The following is a 24,457-nucleotide window of genomic DNA, read 5'->3' on the forward strand; positions in this document are numbered from 1 at the left end:
TTTGCAGTTGTGGAGCACATGTCAGGTACCTAAGTTCCCTTCGAGACTGTAGGCAGCTCATACTGAATGAAAATTCTGAAGTGACTAATAGAGCGTCTCTGTTTCCAAGCACTGGCTTAGCAACTACAAAGAGACTGATTTTATTTTTACCCAAGCCTGGAGGGGTCAGGCTTATTTCCAAAGTAATTAATATTGTTCGAGTCCTATTTGTGATGCGGAGCAGTTTAACAGGATGACTGGGGATGCGCTTTCATTTCTGAGCAGCAGTTCCAGCAGCTGTGTTTGGCGGACAGAGAAGGAGGCCTGTGCTCCTAACTCTTTAGCTTCATCACAAGCTGCACGGTGATACATACTGAGCTGCCTCTGGACAAGTGAGTGGGGCTCTCTTGTCCTCCGGAGGCAAAGCCTCATGGTGGAGTTGATTGTGCCATTCTGCCCATGCGTCCAGTTTCATCTAGCTGAGTGGCGTGTGAGGCAGAGACAGCCTTGCCCCCTCTGTTTCTTGGAGTGTATCTAGGGGTTCCCTAGTTGAAACATCTCTCATATCAGAAACTAAATACGTTTGCCCTCAGATAAGTCAATTGAAAAGCAGTTTTCAGAACAATACAGACAAGTTGAACCACTGTATGCTTAAAAATAAAAAGCAAGGTTCTCAGAGAAATCTTGTTAAAATCAGGGTAGTAGCAGCAGGTATAAAATTGTGATTAAACAGGTCCAATTTCTCCTTTGCAGTATCTCGTAGCTTTTCTTAGGTGAGTTTGTATTAGTTTAGTGAAAGGTGAGTCTGTAAGAGGCCAAGCCTGGGAGTTTGGTAGCCCTGAGCTGTCAAATCTTCAGTTCTAACAGGTGTGGCAACTGCATTTGGAGCAGGCACTTCTGAAGGAGGCCCCGCCAGAGACCCCTCAGGAGCACTAGCCCTTGCCCCACTCATCATCCAGGGCCTAGTTGGAAAGCTTATTTTTGAATCATGGTCTCCGTCAGCCGTATCCAGAGTCTCCAGCCTCTGCTGTGCCTCTAACCGAGATGCTCACCCTTGCTCATCTTGTTACCCTCCACCATCCACTCATGTTCTGCCATGCACAGCCACTGCTCAGAATATCTTTCTTCAGCAGCAGGCAAGGACTCGCAGAGCATGGAAGCCTTATCCTCAGTCCTTTGATCTCAGCAAGAGCTCATGTCACCTGACCCTCTTTCTGCCCCAGGCCTTTGCACCTGCTGCGCTTCACGCTCCTCAACTCATCTGGCTTGTGCACACTCAGCTTCACTAGGATCCTCACTGCAAGGTGCCTCTCTTAATCTGAGTCCTTAGTGAACGCCCCAAGACTCAGACCCAGCGCCCCTGAACAGCAGGCATGCACTCTGTATAATCAGCTTTCCCTAGAGCTGGTGATGGCAGTGCTTTTCACATGCACTTAAAGATGTGGAAGAGACTTTAGTGACCGTCAGATGAGTGAGAACCGTTTTCACATTCTAAAATGTCTCTTTTCATCAAGATGAATTAAGAATTTGGGTGAGAAGCAGCAGTCTGCCATCATTTCTGCCTTTCCATGCTGTTCTGCACAGTGGAATAGGAAGAGTGGGAGCTCTCGTCCACTCAGCCACTGCCTTATGGGGCATATTAGGAATGCTAGTTAATGTCTCTCTTCCTCCCTCACTTAATCTACTTAAAAAACAAACAAACAAACAAAAAACCTGAAAGCATTTCTTAGGTTGAACAAGAGGTATATGTAAGGTTCCTAAAATGTGGTCCCTTGATGGATATTTGAGGGCTTGCTTTATGCATGGTATAGTTTAGTGAGCAAATAACAGACCAGTAGTAGAAAGAAAGACAAAAAGTGACCAGAGCCAGAGAGAGCAGCATGTGTGAGTCATGTGGCTCAGTGACCAGGGGCTCTAGACACTGGAAAGGAGGACCTGGAGAAGTGTGAAAGGAGACAGTGTAAAACTACTTCCTGAGCTGTCACACCACGATGCAGCCTGGCCATGTTGTTTAGTTCCACGATTATGTCTTCCTTCATCAGTATACCTATAATTAGCCCAAATGTCAAGAAAGTGTTTTTAAAATGTCATAAGTTACACAGACATCTGGAATTACCATTATTACTGTAGTGATTTCTGTTTCTGCTACAAGCTGTTAGAATAGTTCACGTCCCCGCCCCCAAGCCCTTTTCTGATGGCCCTCCACTCAGCACTGGGTCTGTAAGCTATTGTGTTTGTTATATCTATTACAGCTCAGCCTGGGGTAGTATATGTGAGGTATGACACGATGTGCCCTGTCACTTGAAAGTTCCTGTGGATTTGGCAGCAAGTAGACTTGACAATTCTGTGAGATAAACACCCAAGCGTTACTGCTAATGGAATTGTGGGTCACTTGTGGAGTAAGCCACATACCGCCCTTATTGGAAGCTGTGCAGCAGTGTGAACTAGTGAAGACTTAGCAATGAGAAAGTGAGTGGTGTTGTTTGACCTGCCTATGTGCAGTTAATACTGAGTTCACTGGTCTTTAAGATTTTGTGTCTATTGCTTGGATGTGTCTGATGATAAGTAGCACCTAGGAACACCAGACTTGAAAGGAAAGAAATTACTTTGTTAGCTTTCTGCCTCATTCAATATAAATGCTGTCTAATGCTTCTTAAACTTTGAAAAACAGAAGCTTTTCAGTTTCATGAGGTCCCATTTATTGATTGTTGATCTTAGAGCCTGTGTTGTTGATGTTCTGTTCAGAAAGTTATCTCCTGTGCCAGTGAGTTCAAGGCTCTTCCCCACTTTTTCTTCTAACAGGTTTAGTGTGTCTGGTTTTATATTGAGGTCTTTGATCCACATGGACTTTAGTTTTGTGCAGGGTGATAAGTATGCATTTTTCTGCATGTAGATATCCAGTTAGACCAGCACCATTTGTTGAAGGTACTTTTTTCCATTATATGGTTTTGGCATCTTTGTCAAAAATCAGGTGTCCATAAGTGTGTGGGTTTATAACAATCAATACATGGTACCTGATGAAACTGAAAAGCTTCTGTAAAGCAAAGGACACTGTTGTCAGAGCAAAATGACAGCCTACAGATTGGGAAAGGATCTTCACCAACCCTATATCTGACTGAGGGCTAATATTCCAGAATATATAAAGAACTCAAGAAGTTAAAAAGCAACAATCAAGTAACCCTATTTTAAAAATGGGGTACAGAGCTAAACAGAGAATTCTCAATAGAGGAATATCAAATGTCAGAGAAACAAATAAAAAATGCTCAACATCCCTAGTCATCAGGGAAATGCAAATCAAAAGGGCCCTGAGATTTCACCTTACACCCATCAGAGTGGCTGAGATCAAAAACTCAAGTGACAACACATGCTATAGAGGTTGTGGAGAAATGGGAACCCTCCTCCATTGCTGGAGGGAATGTAAATTTGTACAACCACTTTGGAAATCAGTTTGGCTCTTTATCACACAATTAGGAATAGTGCTTCCTCAAGATCCAGCTATACCACTCCTAGGCATATATCCAAAACGTGCTCAAGTATACAACAAGGACATTTGTTCACCCATGTTCTTAGTAGCTTTATTCGTAATAGCCAGAATTGGGAAACAACCCAGATGCCCCTCATCTGAGGAATGGATACAGAAATTGTGGTACATTTACACAATGGAATACTACTCAGCAATTAGAAACAAGGGAATCATGAAATTGTCTAGATCTAGAAAATGGTGGGATCTAGAAAAGATCATCTTGAGTGAGGTATCCCAGAAGCAGAAAGACACACATGGTGTATCACTTATAAGTAGATATTAGACATATAATATAGGATAAACATATTAAAATCTGTAGACCTAAAGAAGCTAAGCAAGAAGGAAGACCCTGGGTAAGATGCTCAATCCTCATGCAGAAAGGCAAACACAATAGACATCGAAAGAGGGCAAAAACAAAGAACAAAACAGGAACCAACACAGTGGGCCTCTGAAAGACTCTACCCAGCAGCGTATTAAAGCAGATGCTGAGACTCATAGCCAAACTTTGGGCAGAGTGCAGGGAATCTTATGAAAGAAGGGGGAGATAGAAAGACCTGGAGGGGACTAGAGCTCCACAAGGAGAACAACAGAACCAAAAAACCTGGGCCCAGGGGTCTTTTCTAAGACTGATACTCCAAGAACTATTCATGACGTTAACCTAGAACCCCTGCACAGATGTAGCCCATGGCAGCTCAGTCTCCAAATGGGCTCCATAGTAAGGGGAACAGGGTCTGTCTCTGACATGAACTCAGTGGCCTGCTCTTTTATCACCTCCCCCTGAGGGGAAGGCACACTTACCAGGCCACAGAGGAAGACAATGCAGCCAGTCCTGATGAGACCTGATAGGCTAGGGTCAGATGGAAGGGGAGGAGGACCTCCCCTATCAGTGGACTTCGGAAGGGGCATGGGAGGAGAAGAGTGAGGGAGGGCGGGATTGAGGGGACGAGGGAGGAGGGGCTACAGCTGGGATACAAAGTGAGTAAATTGTAATAAATTTAAAAAATAATTTAAAAAAACTTTGAAAAACAGATTTCTCTACCTAAGAATCCTGAACATTGTTTTAAAAGATATTTTAAAAGGAATCTTGAAACCTCTTATTATACCTAACCAATTTAAGCTTGGGAAGTTTTTCCTATGTCTGGCCCAAATTTTCTATGGTTTAAATATATTTCACTTGTACAAATGTACAACAGCTGCCTAACCTCCTCAATGGCAGCCTTTATGTACTCATAGAGGTAAGGTTGCACCTACCCTTCTTCCTCTGAACTAAGTGGTTTGATGCCTTCATCCCATCTCCAAAGTTTCCATTTCCCACCCCTGTAATCATCTCTTGATTCCCCTAAGCTTTTCTATAGCCTTCCTTATATTCAGATTCCAAGCAGAATATAATAAAGGCTCACCATGAGCCAATGTCCCTTCCTTCATTTTCAGCCTTCCTAGGCTGTCACATGTCACAGTCATTCATAGGGGAACTAGCAAACACTGTAAACATCCAGAAAGAGGAGACGTAGGATTCGCAGCAGATGGGCCCCAGTATGTAGCAGTTAGCAAGCCAAACCCAGGTCTAAGAAGCTCTCACAGGCATGTAGCTCCTGCCTTCCATTCTCGGTTCAGCTGATGGCAGTATAGCACAGTAATCACTGGTTTCTCCTAAATGTAACTCTTCTGTACTTGTTTTCAGTTGTAAATCAAAATATCAAAGTACATACAATGATTGCGAAATCCCTGTGCCCGCTCCTCTGTCATAAGAAGTACACATATAAGTCTAACCAGAAAGTTCCATAGACTTCTCATGCTGAAAGACAGCTGAGCTTAGACACTTGACAATTCTTTCTTTACTTATATATGCAGGAAGCACAGGGCCTAGGCAAGTGCAGGCAGGAGGGCTGTAATTGTCTGTGTACTTTGAGGCTAAGTAATTTTTATATTGCAAGCAGTATTCACAAATGCCTAGGACGTCAGCATTAGAGTAACTGATTGCTGGGGTCATCCTGTATTAATGAAAAAAAAAAAAAATACAGGTTTTTGACACTGCACAGTGACAGGGTTTTAGAAGTTTCAGCTGCGTGTCTGAGGATGTTCAGGTTCTAGAAAGCTGTGTTTTCAAGGATTCTGTCCAGTCTCCACTGGAAGTGAGGCAGAGTGCTCATGGTTCCATTCTGGTTGACCTCCAGAATGCCTGTGTATAGTTAAAAGACATTGAGTAGGTCAACTCATTTGCTTTACCCTTTTTACTGAGGTCAGAATTCTAATGGGGTCTGCTAAGACTGCTTACTACTTATATGTGAAGGCAGAAACTTAAAGGCCGTGTGTTTTATTGTGGTGAACTCTGATATCTGTTTTGTGCCTTGCTAAAATTGTCTCCCTCTGTCCCCAAGCAGGCATTCTGAACTCTTGCTGCATTGAGGCAGTGAGTGGAATGCTGCCTATATAACCTCTGCTTTCTCTTTTGCAGTCTAACAGGCAGCCTGCTAAGTTAAACCTTCTCACCTGCCAGGTGAAACCAAATGCAGAGGACAAGAAGTCTTTTGACCTGATATCACGTGAGTCTTCTTTTTAAAACCAAATGGGTGACTGTGGTTCTGCCCTCTACGCGTCTGGGTATTTAAACACCAAAACTTTCCAAAATGGGGCTTGTCAGAGTTAACCCCCAACTTGTTTAGGGAGACCCCTGGGCATCCTTTTGTTTGCCTGCTTCCTTGTGTGAGGCTGAATCTTACTTTGTCCCCTAAGTTAACCTTGAACTCTAGCAACCCTGCCTCAGCTTGTCAAGTCACTGTCTGTAGGTTTACACCACCTCTGGTCTCTGAGTTTGCACTGTGGTGGCTTAGCTGTATCCTGTGTGACTGTGTTTAGAAAGTGGATAGATGACAGGGTGTGATGATGCATACCTTTTGGCTGGGATAGGCAGCTCTCATGAGTTTGGATGCCAGCCTGTTCTACCCAGGTTCCAAGCCAGCCAGTGTCACAGAGTAGACCCTGTCTCAGAAAAGAGTAAGACTTTTCTACTTTTCTAGGCTTAGCTCATTGAACTGTTTCTAACTCAGACAAGTTAGAACTGCACTTCTCCTCAGACAAGTTCTCTAGTTATATTACCATGTCTCTCATTGATCTGCAAAGGTAAGTGTGTTGGTGTGAATGCCGGACACTTTTAAGTTGTCAGTGATTCCAGCTTGGCCCTGCCGATTAAAAAGATCAGGTGTAGATGTAAGGATGCAGGTACGCCACTGATGGAACCCGTCTGATTCCTCCATTACCCCCTTTGCAAAACCAGGCTCTTCAAGGAAAACTCAGCTCCCTTGCTTCACAAGGTTGCTTTGAAATTCATTGAATTGTTGTCACCACACATCTCACTTCGTCACTGTGTGGCACTTTGCTTTTTTCCTGGGAGCAAGACCAGCCACCAGCTCTCTACCTGTCTCCTGTGTTCTCTGTTCAGCAGTTGGTGGGAGGTACTGTTTGTTGGCCTGTACTTACTGATTCACTGTGCAGCTGAGGGGCCTCCTCCTACACTTCTCTACCAGAAGTGAGACTCAGCAGGGCATGTATGGTTCCGTAGAGAGAACTGCTGGCACATGCGCAGTTCCGTCCCCAGCACCTCAAGACCAGATAAGATAGACCAGAGCCACTCTGTACCATCCTGAAGTACTTCAACACCAAGTCAAAGCACGCCATGGCAGGTTGGGAGCCAAATGACCTATGAGTCCTGCCCTTGAAGTTCTCTGATGAGGTCCTATGATTGAGTCATTGTGAGGATCTTCATGCCGACGCTGAGTCTCTTGCAGCACCTCTGTGCAATTCAGATTCCCTGTGATTACTCGCATCATTGATGGCAGTTCCTATATGACTTGCTTATTAATAGGCATTACTTCCTGGGTGTCTAAATCTTCCAGATGCATTTTGTGAAGTGTATTGCTAATTCTCACAGAAGGTCATCAGCTTTCCCATTTTGCAGAAGGAAAGGCTGGGTGGGTGTGTTGGTCCATGTCATCCAGCAGTAAGGAGGGCTCTACCACACCTGTGTTCTCTAAAGTGTGCCCTGCTCTCTTAGGGCACTGAATGGGAGTGCCTGCCTGGAGCACTCACATAAGGAAGTATTCTGTGTCACTTGAGTTAAATATGTCAAAACCCTTGTACAGTCCTGGGGTTTTTAAATGAACTTCCTTCATGGACGTCCTGGCTACTGTATCAATGTTAGGCCTTCTTGGAAGGCAGGTGTTGAGCTGTCTTCCCTGGAGCCTTATTCAGCTGGAAAGCAGCCCAGGCATGGCCAAGAGTGCAGCTTCCTTGCTGTAGTTGGAATTCCAGAGAGGAGGGGGAGTCTTTTCTAGATAGGAGCTACTGGCTTGTGCCAATTTGCCTCTGAAACTTCTCTGGGTCAGATAGGACCTGGCCCCTTCTTGATTGGTCTGTCAAAGAGGCATCACAGGGGTGTAGTGATACAGGTCCCAGTACAAAAGAGGCTAAGGCAAGAGAGCCAGTTCAACACCAGCCTTGTATTGAACTTGTGCTATACATAGCAAGACTGTCTCAAACAAACAAAAATGCCTGCGGTTTGCATGGTATTTGTGATCCTTTGTTTTGTTCCTTTGTACTTAAAGAAAATAGTATTAGTAAAGTGAGTTGTTAAGCTGCTTATACATAAAATACTGTTTGTGTTTTTGCAGGGACTTTAAAACTGCATTATGCATGCTTGCAGACACTCTCTTTTCTGAGATGTTGTATTTTTGTGTTTTAGATAATAGAACATACCACTTTCAGGCAGAAGATGAGCAGGATTATGTGGCGTAAGTACTTTCAAAATGACAGTGCAGTAGTTTAAAGCTAAAGTACCCTGGTAGCTTGTCACACTGCTTTCTTGCCTTTGGGCCTTCATACTTTGCTCTTCTCTCCATCTGTTCTGCACACCTGGCCCAGCCTTAGTACCACTAGAACTGTTGCTCCCTCCCCTCTGTGTATAGCTTCCTCACACAGCTCTGTGCTCCTCTGGTCCATATCCATGCACAGCTATTTGGAGACCCTGAGCTCTATGAGAACAGTGACTGAGCCTTGGTCATCCTGTGATTTTGATGTTTGGTCACAATTGTGAGCCTTTGGGGTGTTTGTGGGTGCTACTTGGAAGCTTAGCTGTTTTGTGAGAGAAGTAGAAGAAGCTGGCTTTAATGGAAGACAAATCAGTGTCCTCTCTGGACATGGCCCAGTTAAAGGGAACCTGGTGCAGTGTGAAGAGCTAGGTTGGGTACCACATAACTGAGGCTAGACTCACTGTGAGATCTAGTAAGGGTCCAGGATGAAGTGCTGCCATCAACCCTGCTGAAACTAGTTTCTTGAATTGAGCAAGAGAAATGGCTCAGCAGTGAAGAGAACACACTGCTCTTCCAGAGGGGCCTACAGTGCAATTCCCAGCACATTGGTGCCTCAAAACCACCTGTAACGCCAGGTCCAGGGGACCAGACTCCCAACCTAGTCACCTGCACACACATGTACACACATAATTGAAAATAATTTTTAAAAATTCTTCTAAAAAGCAATCTTTAGTTTTTAACTTGGCTAATAGAACAAACACTAAGTAATTTAAAGTGTATTGGATGCTCCTCCCACTCCTAGACTCACTTCCCCAGTGCTTCATTTTCTGTGTGGAAATAGAAATAAAGCTGAGGTTGTTCTCAAAACAAACTGAAGGTGAGCGCCACCTAGAGTCAAGTGTGTGACTTGCAAATGCATCACTTAGCCTGGTTTGGCTTTAAATCTTGTGCTGTTGCATTTTCTCCATACGTTTTGTAGGTAGTGCTTTGCGTCATATTCCGTCACCCTGAATTTCATTTGAGCAGTTGGCTCAGACCTGAACCTCTGTGTTATTAATTAAAAGCAAATAGACAGTAGCTGTCTGTGTCCTCAGTGTAAAAAAAAGCAAAGATTTGGCCGTGGTTTTGTTTGGTTTTTGAGTAGTAAATTTGGAGCCTTTTCTCTCATTAATAAAAATAATGCAAGCTTATGTTATCTTTGGGAAATTACATGTACCTCCTCCTAACAGTTTTTTTTGTTTCCTAAAGAAAAAAACTTACTCAAAAGACAAGGCACATTTTGGTTAAAATTCCGTTTTAACTTTTTTTTAAAAAACATAAATGCATAATTGATACATATATTTAAATTTGATGTTTTTCACCTCTATTTCACAAGACAGGTTCTGAACATTGCTTCTGTGCCATCAAAAAATTTCACGTGCCACAGCATGCAGGAGTACACATGTAAAAATCACACTAAGTAAATAAATAGTGTCATTAAAAGCCTTTCAAAGTGTGCATTTTATGCTTGTTGGGCTTTCAGGTTTTGCACATAGCTTGGTAATAAAGGATTTGTTCAGTGCATATAGTATCTCACTATTAGTTATATCTGCTACTATTATGTTACTTTCTCCATCACTGACAAAATACCCAACAGAAGCAATGTAGAGGTTTACTTTGCTTCCTGAGTCAAAGGAAGAATCCATCACAACAGAAAAGGCACGATGACCAAAAAGGCTCTGTCTGTGGTAGGGGGAGTTGGTTATATCTTACAGATCAGAAAGGAGGGGAGGGAGAGTGTGAAGAGAGGAAGGGGAGAAGGAGAGGGAGGAGAGGGGGAGAAAGAGAAGGCACCACCTTCAAGTCCCAACCCCAGTGACCCATTTGTGGTAGGTCTGGTGTCCCAAAGCTCCCCCCCACCTCCCACAACAGCAGCACTGTCTAGGAGCAAGCACTCAAATGTGAGCCTGTAGAGGGTTTTCAGATCTAATTCAGCTGCATTTTTCAAATTTCTGGGTTACTGTGCTGCTTTCATAAACATAAGGTTTATGGCTGCTATTAATATACCCTCATTTTCACTCTTAAATGTCCCTGAAGCCATAGACTGCCAGAGAGCAGATGCCTTCTATTGAACGCATTCCACCTGTCACTGCTTCTTATCATCCTTGTCCTGCTTGGGCCTTATATGAATCCTCTTCAGTCAAGCATCCCCTTCACCCTGCCCACACAAGTCCTCAGTTACAGTGTCCTTCTGTCATCCACTCCAGCCATCTCTCTATGCTATCTACTCCAGCCATCTGTCTGTGTGTCATCTATTCAGCCATCTCTCTTACTTGTTTTATATGTTGCTTTCCATTATTTTATTTCCATTATTTTATTTGTTTAATTTTTTTTCTGGTCTAATGATTAAACCCGGGACCTCACATGTACTCAACCCTAACCATCTCTTACCTTCCAAGTTAGCTTTTCATTTTTCCTCACTTTATTGCCATTTTGCCATATGTCAAGGAGGGGGTGGGTTTTGGAAGTTCCTACTGAAGGTATGTTTCCAGTGGAAGAAGACAATGGTGGCCATGCCCTTATGAAGGCTACCTTCCTCTGGTATCTCGACCACAGGTGGATATCAGTACTGACGAATAGCAAAGAAGAGGCTCTAACCATGGCCTTCCGCGGTGAGCAGAGCACAGGGGAGAATAGCCTGGAAGACCTGACCAAAGCCATCATTGAGGATGTACAGCGGCTCCCTGGCAATGACGTCTGCTGTGACTGTGGCTCATCAGGTATTTGTGCGCACTGTGCACAGTGTGAATGCTGGCTTGTTGAGCATCCTGTCTCTTTCATGCCGTCGTCAATGAAGCAGTTGTTTGAATTCTTTACAGCTCATGGGCTGACTTAGACACACACAGCATGGCTTCCAAGCCTGGAGAGTCTCCGCACTGGGCAGCTCTTCCCTACTCTGTTTTTCTCCCCTGGGGAATTCCCAACCTGTTCTCCAAGATGGTCACCTGACACAATGTTCTTCTCCCTGAGTGAGCACCGTGATCACTAAGGGGATGAGAACAGAACATGGTGCTCATATTGTAAGTCCAAGTCTGCCACTCGAAGCCAGAAGTGTTAATTCGAGTTCATTCTTAGTCTTATCTCCTAGGATCAGGAAAGTCTTCCCTCTGTAGGTCCTTGATAAAATAATGTGTGAGATACAGATACTCCTCTGCCCCTGCCCTGGGAAGTCTTTCTCGATCTCTGTACCAGGGAGGCATCCCCATCTCTTGGACTCCTGTTTTCAGATAACAGGGTATTTACCAAGGGAGCTTACTATACTAAGGATTTCCTAGATGTATTTATTGCTTTTCCTACCATGCTGTCCTCCCAGCATAGGTGTCTGTAAGGTACCAGTGTCTTTCTCCTACAGGTGGGGTGAAGTGATTTGCTTAAGGTCAAAATGCAAACCTGGTGCTTCTGATGATTGAACCGGAATGATGGGTCAGAGCTACTTGTATTCTGAATGTTGACTATGGCTGTAGATTTCAGTGTTCACAGGCCTTCAACTCCGTCTGTGACTGGAGCAAGAAGGGAACCCTAGCCTGAAGCCTGCAACTGTACCATAGAATTGAAGGAAATTTTTACAAGGTCAAAGGGCTTGACTTTGACTTTTAATTCAGTATTGAAGGCATACCTAGAGCCCCTGTACCAAAGCACACATACCCAGTTCTTACATTAACCTTTCCCTTGAGCTCATTTTTACCCAAGGTTGACTGCTGTGTGTGTCTGCTCTGTAGCCAGCACTCTGAGTGACTTGTCTTGTTTCATCAAATCTTTTCCACAGAACCCACATGGCTTTCAACCAACTTGGGTATTTTGACCTGTATAGAATGTTCCGGAATCCATAGGGAAATGGGGGTCCACATTTCTCGCATTCAGTCTTTGGAACTAGACAAATTAGGAACTTCCGAACTCTTGGTAAGTCCTGCTCTGTGCTTTAGAAGAAAAGTTAATAGTCTCAGATATAACTTAATGTATTACCCTTAGGAGTGTGTTTGTTTTTAATGGTTACAAATTGTTATGGAATTCAGTGGATTTGCCTGAACACTTAGACTTTAACCTTTGTGATATGTTATGCTTTCTGCTTTTCTCTGTTCCCTTTTTAAGGAAAAAGAGTGGTCTCTACTGGAACTTGCTCATCCCTTTGGGAAGGGCTTCTTCCAAACTGCTTTTCTCACTGGGGATTGGTTTTCATACAGTTCACCACAGTGGCAATTAGAGCATGTGAGCAAATTACCTAGTGATTTATATTATTAAAACTAATGACTGAAAAGCCTTTCCCAATTTAATCTTTGCTGTTTGCATATTTCTAAAAGTATAATTGACCTGTAAGCTAACACAAACCAAAACAAAACCAGTTACTCCTTAGCCTAACTTACATAGTTACCAAGGAAATAAACTGCTTTATAATTTGAAAACTATGAAAGATATAAATACTTAAGTGTGTTTTTCTTTTTGCCTTTCCCATCAAATTTGAAATCTTTGTAGAATTTCTTTGGTCTTTGTAATACCCTGAAAATAGTGAAAGGCCCAGTTGGCTTCTCCCATAATGCATATGGCCATAGTTCCTTGTCTTGATAATTTAACCCTAATGCACTGAGAGAGTTTGCACTAAGAATGAAATTCATTTAGGTGAAATGATGAAAGAGTCTCTCTTGAGGGTATGAATGAACTAGAGCTCAGCAGAACAATAGACACAGCTCATTACCAGCCTTGTCTGCACAGGAGCACCAAAAAGACTCAGCTGCAGCTCTTGCCATGTGAACAGCCACTGGATGATAATCTGTCTCGTATTATATGAGCATGTTCATTTAGGAAGTGTGAAATAAAGCTTTCTGGTTCACTTTGGGTTACGGAGAAAAGCCTTGGACATAAAGAACCCTGAAACACATTCTCCTTCCATTCAGAAATGGTGTCATGGCAGGTCCTTTACTTACAAACCTGAAATCCAGTCTTGATGTCAGAAATGTGAAAGCCCAAATATTTTACACTTACTGTACAATAAATCCAAAGAACTGTTTTGCATGAACGTTTCTTGAGCTTTGCATGAATATCAGAATTATGCCATTGACGAAAGGTCTTTCTAAAAGACACAGAGATTTTCTTGGAACAGTTCTGGGTCTAGAAGTAAAATATTTTGGGGGCATGGTATATATTTACTTATAAGTCAGTATTAGACATATAATATAGGATAATCCTACTAAAATCTATACACATAAAGAAGCTAATCAAGAAGGAGGCTACTGGGTAAGATACTCAGTCTTCATTCAGAAAGGCAAAGGGGATGGACATCAGAAGACGGAGAAAACAGGGAACAGGACAGGAGCATACCACAGAGGGCCTCTGAAAGACTCTACCCAGCAGGATATCAAAGCAGATGCTGAGACTCATAGCCATACTTTGGGCAGAGTTCAGGGAATCGTATGAAAGAAGGGGGAGATAGAAAGACCTGGAAGGAACAGGAGTTCCACAAGGAGAGCAACAGAACCAAAAAATCTGGACCCAGGGGTCTTTTCTGAGGCTGATAATCCACACAAGGACCATGCATGAGATAACCTAGAACCCCTGAACAGATGTAGCCCATGGCAGCTCAGTGTCCAAGAGGGTTCCCTAGTAATGGGAACAGGAACTGTCTCTAACATGAACTTAGTGGCTAGCTCTTTGATCACTTCCCTCTGAGGGGGGAGCAGCCTTACTAGGCCACAGAGGAAGACAGTGCAGAACCCCTGAACAGATGTAGCCCATGGCAGCTCAGTGTCCAAGAGGGTTCCCTAGTAATGGAAACAGGAACTGTCTCTAACATGAACTCAGTGGCTAGCTCTTTGATCACCTCCCTCTGAGGGGGGAGCAGCCTTACTAGGCCACAGAGGAAGACAGTGTAGTCAGTCCTGATGAGACCTGGTAGGCTAGGTTCAGATGGAAGGGGAGGAGGACCTCCAATATCAATGGACTTGGGGAGCAGCATGGGAGGAGATGAGGGAGGGAGGGTGGGATTTAGAGGGGAGAGGGAGGGAGCTAGAGCTGGTCTACAAAGCGAATAAACTGTAATTAATAAAAAAATAAATTAATTTTAAAAAGTAAAAAAAAAAAAATGTTTTGTGGGTACTTCTCTACTGTGCCCATAGCACCCTGATCTGTACCCAACAAGGGAATAACCGTTCCTTTATGCCCACCAGAAGTAACTTGATTCAGTATAAAAAGGATATACAGTAGTAATTGAAACATTATTCTTGATGAGTTTAGGCTCCCATGTGGATGTCTGTCTGTCTGTCTGATCCTAGAAACTGTACGTGATGTGGCTGTGGTAGCCAAGTCCTATTCTCTTCAAGCATTTATCACATCACATCTGTAGACATTGTTGGTTGTCATGTCATAACCTGGCCCCCCCTAGATTCTGAACAGCTCTGAGAAACGAGCACACTGTCACCACTTCCAGCTCAAACTCTGGGTTCAGTGCCTGGCATGTGACAGGTGCTCAAGAAGTTTCTGCGAGCCAGGTAAAGGGATGGCTTGTATACCCAGAGTTAGGTAAAGGAAAATACATAAACACACAAAAAATCTTGAAAGCAAATAAGAATCTGTTAACCAGTGATAGTTTACTGTGTTCTGTTTGTTCATATTACAGCTGGCCAAGAATGTAGGAAACAATAGTTTTAATGATATTATGGAAGCAAATTTACCCAGCCCTTCACCAAAGCCCACTCCTTCAAGTGATATGTAAGTATTATGAATATATGACTACTTCACCATTCTATCTTCCTCTCCTCCCCAACTCAAAAAAAAAAAAAAAAGCTATTGGTTACAATATTTTCCCCATTATCAAGAAAAGGCTAGAAAGGTATTCTGAAACATGCGTCTGGATTGGCAAGTTTCTTCTCAGCAGTACCTTTCCTAGGAGCCGCTGCAGAATGCCAGCACTGTGGAGCAGATCTTGGGGATGGTCATGTCTGGTCATGCTGTGCTGTGGAAATAGACATGCCAAGGCAGTGGCAGGAGTTTTCAGACTATTTATGATACAGATGCTGAGCAACGCACTCAGCAAAGTCTGAGGAGACTGACATTCTGTCTAATATGCCTTCAATGGGAGTACAGAATGGCAGAGTAATAAAAACAAAATTTCCTTCCTTACCATAACTATAAATCTGTTAACCCTGAACTGGGCTCTCTGACTTCTGGAAACTAGTTATTTTGTGATAGAATTATATATATATATATATGTAATATATATATATTATATATGTGGAGAAAGGGAGTCTTATGACTCTGCCAGACAATGAAGCACTATGCAGTTGTGAAAAAAATAAGTCCCATGTTCTTGTTTAAGTGATTTTCAAGATTGTTGGTAAATTTTGAAAAGCAAAGCACAGTAGAAAGCAGACTGTCTTCTGGGAAAGGATGAAACAGGTAATAGGGGCAAAGAAACATACCCTCTGGACCTAGACTTGTGATCAAACTCAGAAACTTTGAATCGTGGCTAAATTTGGTGATTAAATCCCTCTCATTACTCCACTACCAACTCAGAAGCCAAACACATTTGCATACATGTTCTCCATACATGTTTCATTAAGAGAGATTGGAGCTGTCTCAGTCCATAGTCAGCTAACACCACTGCCGTGGCCCAGAGTGGTAAGAAAGTAAGGCAGCAGAAAGGTGGAGGGCACCACTTACCTCACAGAAGTCAGAAAGGCAAGCCAGAAGTACCCCAGGACAAGCTATACCCTTCACAGACATGTAGCTCTTACTCCAGCTAGCCCCTGCCTTCTAGAGTTCATCGCACCGTGAACCCATGGGTACATACACCCATCAGTGGGGTCAGTGCCCCTGTGGCCTGGTCAGTAGCATGTTATTGTCACTGACAAGAGAGCAAACCTTCAACACATGAGCCTGAGGGGGATGCTTCAGATCTAAACTATAACAACATAGTTATTGGAATTTATCTGTACGTAAGGAACTTGACCGTAACTGGGAAACTCATATAAGTATGTAGTCTGGCCAGGCAGTGGTGATGCACACATTCTGGAGGCAGAGGCAGGAGGATCTCTGAGTTTGAGGCCAATCTGGTCTACAGAGCAAGTTCCATAACAGCCAGGGCTACACAGAGAAAGCCTCTCTCAAAAAACAGACCAGTGAACAAAAGTATGTAGTCTGGCATTGGAGCCAGATGTGAGAGTTCTTGATAAGCACTTTTTGACAACTCTTTGATTTTACTTTTGAGCCACAAATTGAACTTACACTTTAATAATTAGAGAGTAACTAGGGGCATAGCTCAGTGGTAAAGTGCATGCCCAGAAGGAGCAAGACCCTGGATTCTATGCCCAGTACTTGGGGGCGGGGGACTGGAAAGTTCTCAAGATTGAATCCAGTGCCTTGTACATGGTAAGGATTCTTTACCTCAGCCCCCAAGTGCTGTGCATAAATAGGAAGAAAGACTAATCTTAGTCACATGGTTAGGGAGGCTCTAGGCAGGAAGAAAAGACACCAGTCTAAATATTTGGCTAATAATGTCCATGGATACCAGAGTTCACAGAAGTACTAAAATTTTACAGGGCACAGTCAGTCTGAAATCATGAAGTCTCCCAGAAGGCCTATTGGCAGCAGTGGTCTTTTGCCGAACTCTGCACATGCTTACAGTATACTCATTCTGTGCTGAGGAAACAGCAAAGGAAACTGCTTTTTATAATTATAAACCTTACCCTCAATGCCTGGGATCTAGCAGGGAAGGCAGACATTTCCTAGGAAATCAAGCCGGTGGTTACAGAATCATGGTTGTGGGAAGTGTGGCACAGGAGTTTGGTTCCAAGCACCCATATCAGGGAGCTAATAGCTACCTGTAACTCCATTTCCAGAAGACCCAACACACTCTCTGTCCTCGGGAGCCTGCAAGCAAGTGCGTGATACATATAAACTCAGACAGTCATACACATAAATTAAAGATCAGTATATAAATCCCTAATGTGCCAGTGAGTAGATGTCTCCATTTTCGAACCGTAAAAACCTGAAGCTCAAAGTTTCAATACTTTCCCGAGTATCACATAAACAGTGTGCTGTAGAAGGTAGCATTTGAACTTCACTCATTTTTACTGATTAGCCTGTACCAGTGGCAATCTCAGGAGAAGGTCTGTGTTGTCAGTTTGTGTCAACTGACCCTCGGTTTTTTTTTTCCTTAGCTGTCATGTGGTTTCCCTTGAGCTGACTTCCATTTCAGTCTTCCTCTGTAGGTAACAGGCTGACCACTGGGCCATTGAGGCTCTGTTCTTAGCCTTGGGGCTGGGAGGTAGGTCCTGTCTCCCAGGACCACTTGAGTTTCCATGGTGAGGGTGATTAGTCACACAAAGTATGGATACCGCATGGTCACTCAGACTTCAAGCCTTGTGTTCCCAGCACCTGCTCCTAAAGGAGCCTCTACAGGGAAGGCAACTCATCCTCATCTTTGTAATACTTTTTGCCTGTAGGGTAGATTTAATGGCAACCTTTCTAAGCTTCATTTTTCTCACCTATAAAGTAGGGGTTAGAACATAAAAATAAAATCTTCACAAAGCTCTGAAAACTTAATTTGTCTCAGCTTTCAAAATCTTTTTACATATGCTGTGAATTTGAAGTATTCATAGCATGTTTCTCTATGTAGAAATCAGCCATGATCTTTGTGTCCATTTTTGTGTCCATTAACTTTTTAATTATATGTATTGCCTACAGGTATCAGGAAATACGTATTTCCTTGTTTTGTCTCAGTTGCACTTGGTCTAAAACCTAATTTGTTGTTTGAAAAGAAGCACATTTAATTAAGAAAAGGGAGCATAGAAATCTTTCTCAGCTATTGAAAAGCAGAAATGCTCTGACCATTTTGTTTGTTTCAGGACTGTACGAAAAGAATACATCACCGCAAAGTACGTTGACCACCGGTTCTCCAGGAAGACCTGTGCCTCTTCCTCAGCAAAGCTGAATGAGTTGCTTGAGGCCATCAAGTCCAGGGACTTACTTGCACTAATCCAAGTCTATGCAGAGGGGGTGGAGTTAATGGAGCCACTGCTGGAACCTGGGCAGGTAAGGCCTCACACAAGCCCGATGATTAAAAGGCAAAAAGTAAGCATGTTGCGGTGGCATACTTCTGCAATCTCAGCACTTGCAATAAAGTGGCAGAGAGGAAAACAAGTTTAAAGCCTGCCCTGGTCATGCATTTAGGACATAATTTAATGAGATACATGTACGTTAGCTGAACATGTCTAAGAGAATTAGAGCATTGACCTGCTCTTGAAAATTGCTTGGAGTTTGTTGGCAGTGAAGCTGCTAGAGGCATGATCACTTCATTCATATCCACCCTCCCTCCTCAGGAGCTCGGGGAGACAGCCCTTCACCTTGCCGTCAGGACTGCAGACCAGACTTCTCTCCATCTTGTTGATTTCCTTGTACAAAACTGGTATGCCTTTTGTTTTCTCATCTGAATGAACTGAGTATGATTTACTAGCACAAACCAGTCCTACACAGGACCTGTTTCAGAACTCAGAAGAGTTCTATGTGGTTAAAACTTTTTAGAGGCCCTTGAGAGCTCAATTGCAGCCCTTTATATCTGCCATTGTGGAAAGAGCAACCATAGACCACAATTTTCAAATGAGTTAGTGAAGCTGTGTGTTAGCAAATCTTTACTTATATAAACAGGTTATAAGCCACATGTGGCATACTAGCCATGGTTGGCCAACCTGTGCCCTTAATCAATAGAAAGTTCTTAAAGGCTCAGGTCAGTCAGACTTGGTAGTTTTCGTTGTCATAGGTTTGATGTAAAACAGTAGTAACTGGTTTGAGAGAAGGACACTGATGTGAGTAGGGTGCAGAACACAGGGGTTTTGTCCTGGCCAGACCCTTACTGGACTGTTCTGTAAGCAGCACGCTTAGAGAAGAGCCGTCAGAGAACAGCTGTCAGATAGAGGAGTTGAACCCCTGTAGGAAGAATGATGCGTGGCCACAGCCAAACTGGGTAAAGGTCTAGCCTTCCCTCTGAGAGCTAACACAGCATAGTGGCTAAGAGTATTGTCCCCCAGAGTGCCTGCTCATGTTCCAGTCTGTGTTCTGGAAACTCTGTAGGAGAGCATGGCAGCCTCACCTATATGATGGAAGGACCTATATGGTGGAAGAGGAGACCCAATTCCTGAAAGTCATCTTTTGACTTTCATACACACACACACATATAAAACCAATAAATAAAAATGTAACTGAAAGAGTTAAGTGCATATATAGCTGAGGATATGGCTCAGTTGCCTGGTATGCACAAGGCTATAGGTGCAGGAGGATGGAAGGAGAAGGGTGTGTGAAGCCAAGTGCACATTTATCTCAACACTTGGAGGCACGGCAGGGCATCAGAAGGTTAAGACCACCCTAAGGCACACAGGAATAAGTCTAGGCTATATGATACCCTGTCTTGAAAACAAAAAACAAAAAAGAAATGTGGTATAATATGTCTGTGTTTATGTGTAGTTTTCCTCTGAGGTTTCTGTTACCTATAATCACACATGGTCTACCAACAGTGAATGGAGAAAAAAATCTCAGAAATAAATAATTCATGCATCTTTAATAGCTTTTGCTCGAGTATTTTATTACTCCATTTTATTATCGTTGTTAATCTTTTATGGGGTCTGCTTTATAGTGTGCCCACAGGTATGTGTATGATCTGCCAGGAGTAGGAAAAAAGTATAGGAAACACAGCTTAGAACTAGTTTAAGAATTTCTTAAGACATACCTCACACATACCTCTCATACCTTAAGAGAGGACCTACAGTCACACAGCTTTCCATTGGTGAGTAGCTCGCATTTTCTAATAATGCTGCCATCTTTCAGTGGAAACCTGGATAAGCAGACATCCCTGGGGAACACAGTTCTGCACTATTGTAGCATGTATGGCAAGCCGGAGTGTCTGAAGCTGCTGCTTAGGAGCAAGCCCACCGTGGACATTGGTGAGTGTGGCCATTCTCAGGCTCTCCACAGGACTGAGACTGCACATACACTATACTTCATCGTTGCTCCTTGCTTCTTGAGGTAGAATCCGAGATAATTATCTGAGTTTATTCTTCCGCTGTTTCAGTTAACCAAAATGGAGAAACTGCCTTGGACATAGCAAAGAGACTCAAAGCTACCCAGTGTGAAGATCTGGTAAGCAAAAGTACAATGGGAGGTTTGTTAGACATCGGTGGCCTTTCAGTGTATTCTGAGAGGCTGAAATTGGAAAAAGATGAAGCAAATTCATTTTGTTTCTATATATTAGCTAAATAAATACAGATAAGTACTGAGGTACGTTTGAAAGAGTGAAACCATGGATTTACCTTCTGAGTGCAGCTGTCACACTGGAGCGGAAAGGCCTTTGTGGGATTGAAGACTAGGACCATGCTTCATATTTGCCAGGATATCTGGTGCTTTGCAGCTAATGGTGAAGAGTTATATAGGAAGTCACTTTGAAAAACTGGACAAGTAGACTCAAGTGTAATGATTTCTTCATGATAAGCACCATCCTCCCTCCAGCCTTCAGTTCACATACCCCCTTTTTGCCCCCATAGTTCTTGCCTAATACCCTAGAGCATAGTATACTCTTAACCATAGTATATAGTGTGTGCTCTCTATGGCTGACAGCATAGTATACAGACTGAGCAAGTTGTAAAGAAAACAGGTTTATTTGACTCATGGTTCAAGGTAGAGGGGATGCATCTGTGATTGCTTTTTTCCATTATGAGAAACATGGGAGTACCTATGTTTCCTGATCTTTGTTCCTCTTCTAAAGCAACCAGTATTCAGCCATATGGCTCCTTCCTGATAACCTTATCTAATCTTCATCACCTACCAGAGGCACTGCCTTTTAGTACCATTCCTAAGTTCCTACCCTTTTAAGTCCTCATGATGAGGTTTAAGTTTTCACTTAGGGGACTGGAGATAGTGGGGCATGTTTGTAATCCAAGCACTTAGGAGGCTTAGGCAGGAGGAGCATAAGTTTAAAACAAACCTGAGCTACATAGAGGAGGCATTGCAATAAGATAAATAACTATGCATTTCAGAAGCCGCCAAGTCCTAGCACATGGAAAAGAGAGTATTAAAAAAGGAATTGCATTCCATCGAGTTTGAGTTTCTCTACAATGTCAGATTCCAGGCCTGGCAGTTGTACTTTTGGGGCCAGAACTTGTGCCACAATCCCTGGCTGTATTCTGTATTTTGCTTTCCCTTACGATTTATTTATCTTTATTTTATGTATATGAGTGTTCTGTCTCCACGTACGTCTACTCACCACTTAGTGTGCCTGGTGCCTGTAGAGACTAGAGAGCGTTGGCGCTGGAACCAGAGTCACAGTTGATTGTGAGCCTCCATGTGGGTGTTGAGACCCAAACCCAGGTCATCTGCAAGCATGGCAAGAGCCTTTTCTCCAGTACCTAATTTTATCCTCTTGGAGTTTTTTGAGACTGTTGACTCTGCTGGAATTTCATGAACAAAAAAAGAACCACAGATTGGCTCAAATTTTAGCCCTTCCTCTTAAACCTGATACATCTTGACTCAATTTTCCAACCCATTACCTGAAGAAAGTGATGCATTCAGGCTCAAGAAAGGTTCTGCCTGTGTGTGGGTTTCCACAGTCCCTGAGCTGGTCATGCAGCCACCCAGCTTGTCTAGTTAGAGCTGTGCCCACAGGGCCATGTCATTGATCCTTTGGGGATGAGGGAGGTGAGGTCTTGCTCAGTGCTTGTGTAGTGGTAAAGTATTTGAGCATTTCCATTGTTTTGCACTTGCTGTTTTCTCCAGCTTTCCCAGGCTAAATCTGGAAAGTTCAACCCACATGTCCATGTAGAGTATGAGTGGAATCTTCGGCAGGACGAGATGGATGAAAGTGATGACGATCTGGATGACAAGGTGAGTGCAAAGGGTGTATGCTCTAGAGTGCTGCACCCTTCCAGAGTTTCTGAGCCACTTTCCGTGAGATGCATTGATTTGGACCTTATGACCAGATGAATCACTTTGGTCCCTGTTGGGTACTACTTAACAGCTGGACAATAGAACCAGTAGGGAAGATGGAATAAGAGACAGTCATTTGAAGGAAGTGGCCCATGCAGTTATGGAGCTAGCCAGCCAGCAGGCTGCAAATCCCGGCAGTAGGTGCTATAGCAGAGTTGAGGCTGAAGGGGATCCGGAACTTAAACTCTTTGCTCTTTGGGGAATCGTAGTCACTGTTTCTTAAACTCTTTAGCTGACTGGATGAGGTCCACTGACATTTTGGAGAGTACTACTGATTTAAGCTGTCACCTTTAAAATGAAAGTTATATCTGCATGGATGTTTAACTGCAGCATCACTGCCTAGCCAAGCTGCGGAATTAACCATATAAACAACTAATTAATAAATACTCATAATTGTTATTTATGAAGGATTTACATATGGTATTAGTTGAGTTAAATATTTTTCTTTCATCTCAGATTGTCTTTTCTGAAACTCACAGAGATACGGTTATTGTCCCTAGAGAAAACTTAAACACAAAGAGGACTTGGCATCTTTTCCAAATCCTTCTAGCTGATAAAGGCTAGGAGTAAGCCTAGGTCCCTGAAACTCTCAGAGGTGATGTTTAACTGCCTTTGAAAGTTCAGCCGTGTTTATCATCAAGTGTGGGCCAGGCATGTCCTGTGTGCCAGATAGGATATAGGGAATGCTCAGATAAAGAGGTCCTAATGCCACTCTCCATTTCAAGAGGAAAGAAATCATAATTCAGATGGTAATGTGACTCCCCATAGTAAAAGTGTGGGGGAATTCCTGAGGTCTAGCTCCTCAATCTTGGTAAGCCCTGACCGTTTCATCAAGGAAGTAGCAGCAGAGACAGGCTTCTGAGAATAGGTGGGCATTGGCCAGAGAAAAGTAGAGAGGAGTAGGTCAGCTCAACTCTGTGAGTGGAAGATATCAACAGAAGGAAGGGGAGGAGGTGCCCTACAGAGTCAGGAGTGGTTTTTCAGGCCCAACCTTATATTGTTACCCAAGCAGTCAGATGCCAGGAAATGTTTATTAATAGGACTTAGTTTCCTACTAGTTTTTACTCTAGTGTGTACATTGAGGTGAAGGGGAGAGAAGAATCGGGACTGCTCTGCTGCAGTGAGAGCTGTGGTCACCTTGGTGGACATATGTTAGCGGGTCCATCTGAAGTTTCCATGCAGTGCAAGGGATGCAGGTGATTGTAATTCCTACAGGTACAGTTGAATGGTGCTAGTGCCACCATAGTGAGTGAAACACCATATGGGCAATTGGAAATTGGTTTGCAGCCTAAGAATGTGGGTAGGATTTAGTGCTCCAAGCCATCAGCATGTAGGTAGCACCTCAGAGCCAAGTTTGAAAGAGGGGTGAAGGTGAAAGATTTGTACAGGGAAAACGACTTCATGTGAGAAGTCATAGGTTTAACAGGCATGCTGTTGAAATGAGGCAGACACGTCCTTTGCAAAGGAAGGTATTTGTTAAATAATGGCTAAATGTCACTGTGACCTTACCTGTCACTTTGGAATGCCATACTGATCCCTAAATGCTGCTCATTGGTGGGACTGTTAGTGATGAGGATGTCAGAAGTTTAGTCGTCTTTTCACTGTGTCACCGTGAAGCCGTGTTGATGGCTGACCACACACCACACAGAGAGCCACAGGTACCAGGTGACCTCCTGGACTCATGTTGCAGGGGTCTTCTGGACACCTCAGGGACAGCCCTTGAGTCTGATCTCGTCTGTTCTTTCCTGTACCAGCCAAGCCCCATCAAAAAGGAGCGCTCACCCAGACCCCAGAGCTTCTGCCACTCCTCTAGCATCTCGCCCCAGGACAAGCTGGCACTGCCAGGGTTCAGCACTCCACGGGACAAGCAGCGGCTATCCTATGGAGCCTTCACCAACCAGATCTTCGCCTCTACGAGCACAGACTTGCCCACATCACCCACCACCGAGGCTCCCCCTTTGCCACCTAGGAACGCCGGGAAAGGTACGGACTTGAGGAGTGCTTGTGGATTTGACATCTTGGCTGTTAGCCTGCCACTTAAGTGGTAGAATATGGAACCTGTGTCAAAGGCAGCTCAAAATTGAGACTGTGTCGTTTCTCAGGCACCAGAGTGGAAAAGGTAGTGTCTTGGGAGTTCTAGGTATGTTCTTGC

General features: G+C 43.5%; 1 protein-coding gene across 7 annotated transcripts in view; it reads left to right on the top strand.

The window, feature by feature from the left end:
* Asap1 (ArfGAP with SH3 domain, ankyrin repeat and PH domain 1) overlaps nucleotides 1–24,457 on the top strand; it is a 312,808-nt gene that overhangs the window by 255,044 nt on the left and 33,307 nt on the right. For all 7 annotated transcript variants that reach the window (XM_060389353.1, XM_021645398.2, XM_021645401.2 and 4 more), the window contains 11 exons: nucleotides 5,958–6,045; nucleotides 8,241–8,289; nucleotides 10,903–11,066; nucleotides 12,113–12,246; nucleotides 14,954–15,045; nucleotides 18,183–18,369; nucleotides 18,657–18,742; nucleotides 20,155–20,270; nucleotides 20,399–20,466; nucleotides 22,096–22,203; nucleotides 24,060–24,288. In XM_060389353.1, the coding sequence (XP_060245336.1) occupies nucleotides 5,958–6,045; nucleotides 8,241–8,289; nucleotides 10,903–11,066; nucleotides 12,113–12,246; nucleotides 14,954–15,045; nucleotides 18,183–18,369; nucleotides 18,657–18,742; nucleotides 20,155–20,270; nucleotides 20,399–20,466; nucleotides 22,096–22,203; nucleotides 24,060–24,288 (1,321 nt within the window). The remainder of the gene's footprint in view (nucleotides 1–5,957; nucleotides 6,046–8,240; nucleotides 8,290–10,902; nucleotides 11,067–12,112; nucleotides 12,247–14,953; nucleotides 15,046–18,182; nucleotides 18,370–18,656; nucleotides 18,743–20,154; nucleotides 20,271–20,398; nucleotides 20,467–22,095; nucleotides 22,204–24,059; nucleotides 24,289–24,457) is intronic.

Source organism: Meriones unguiculatus, chromosome 8 (genome assembly GCF_030254825.1).
Source record: "Meriones unguiculatus strain TT.TT164.6M chromosome 8, Bangor_MerUng_6.1, whole genome shotgun sequence".
NCBI classification, from domain to species: domain Eukaryota; kingdom Metazoa; phylum Chordata; class Mammalia; order Rodentia; family Muridae; genus Meriones; species Meriones unguiculatus.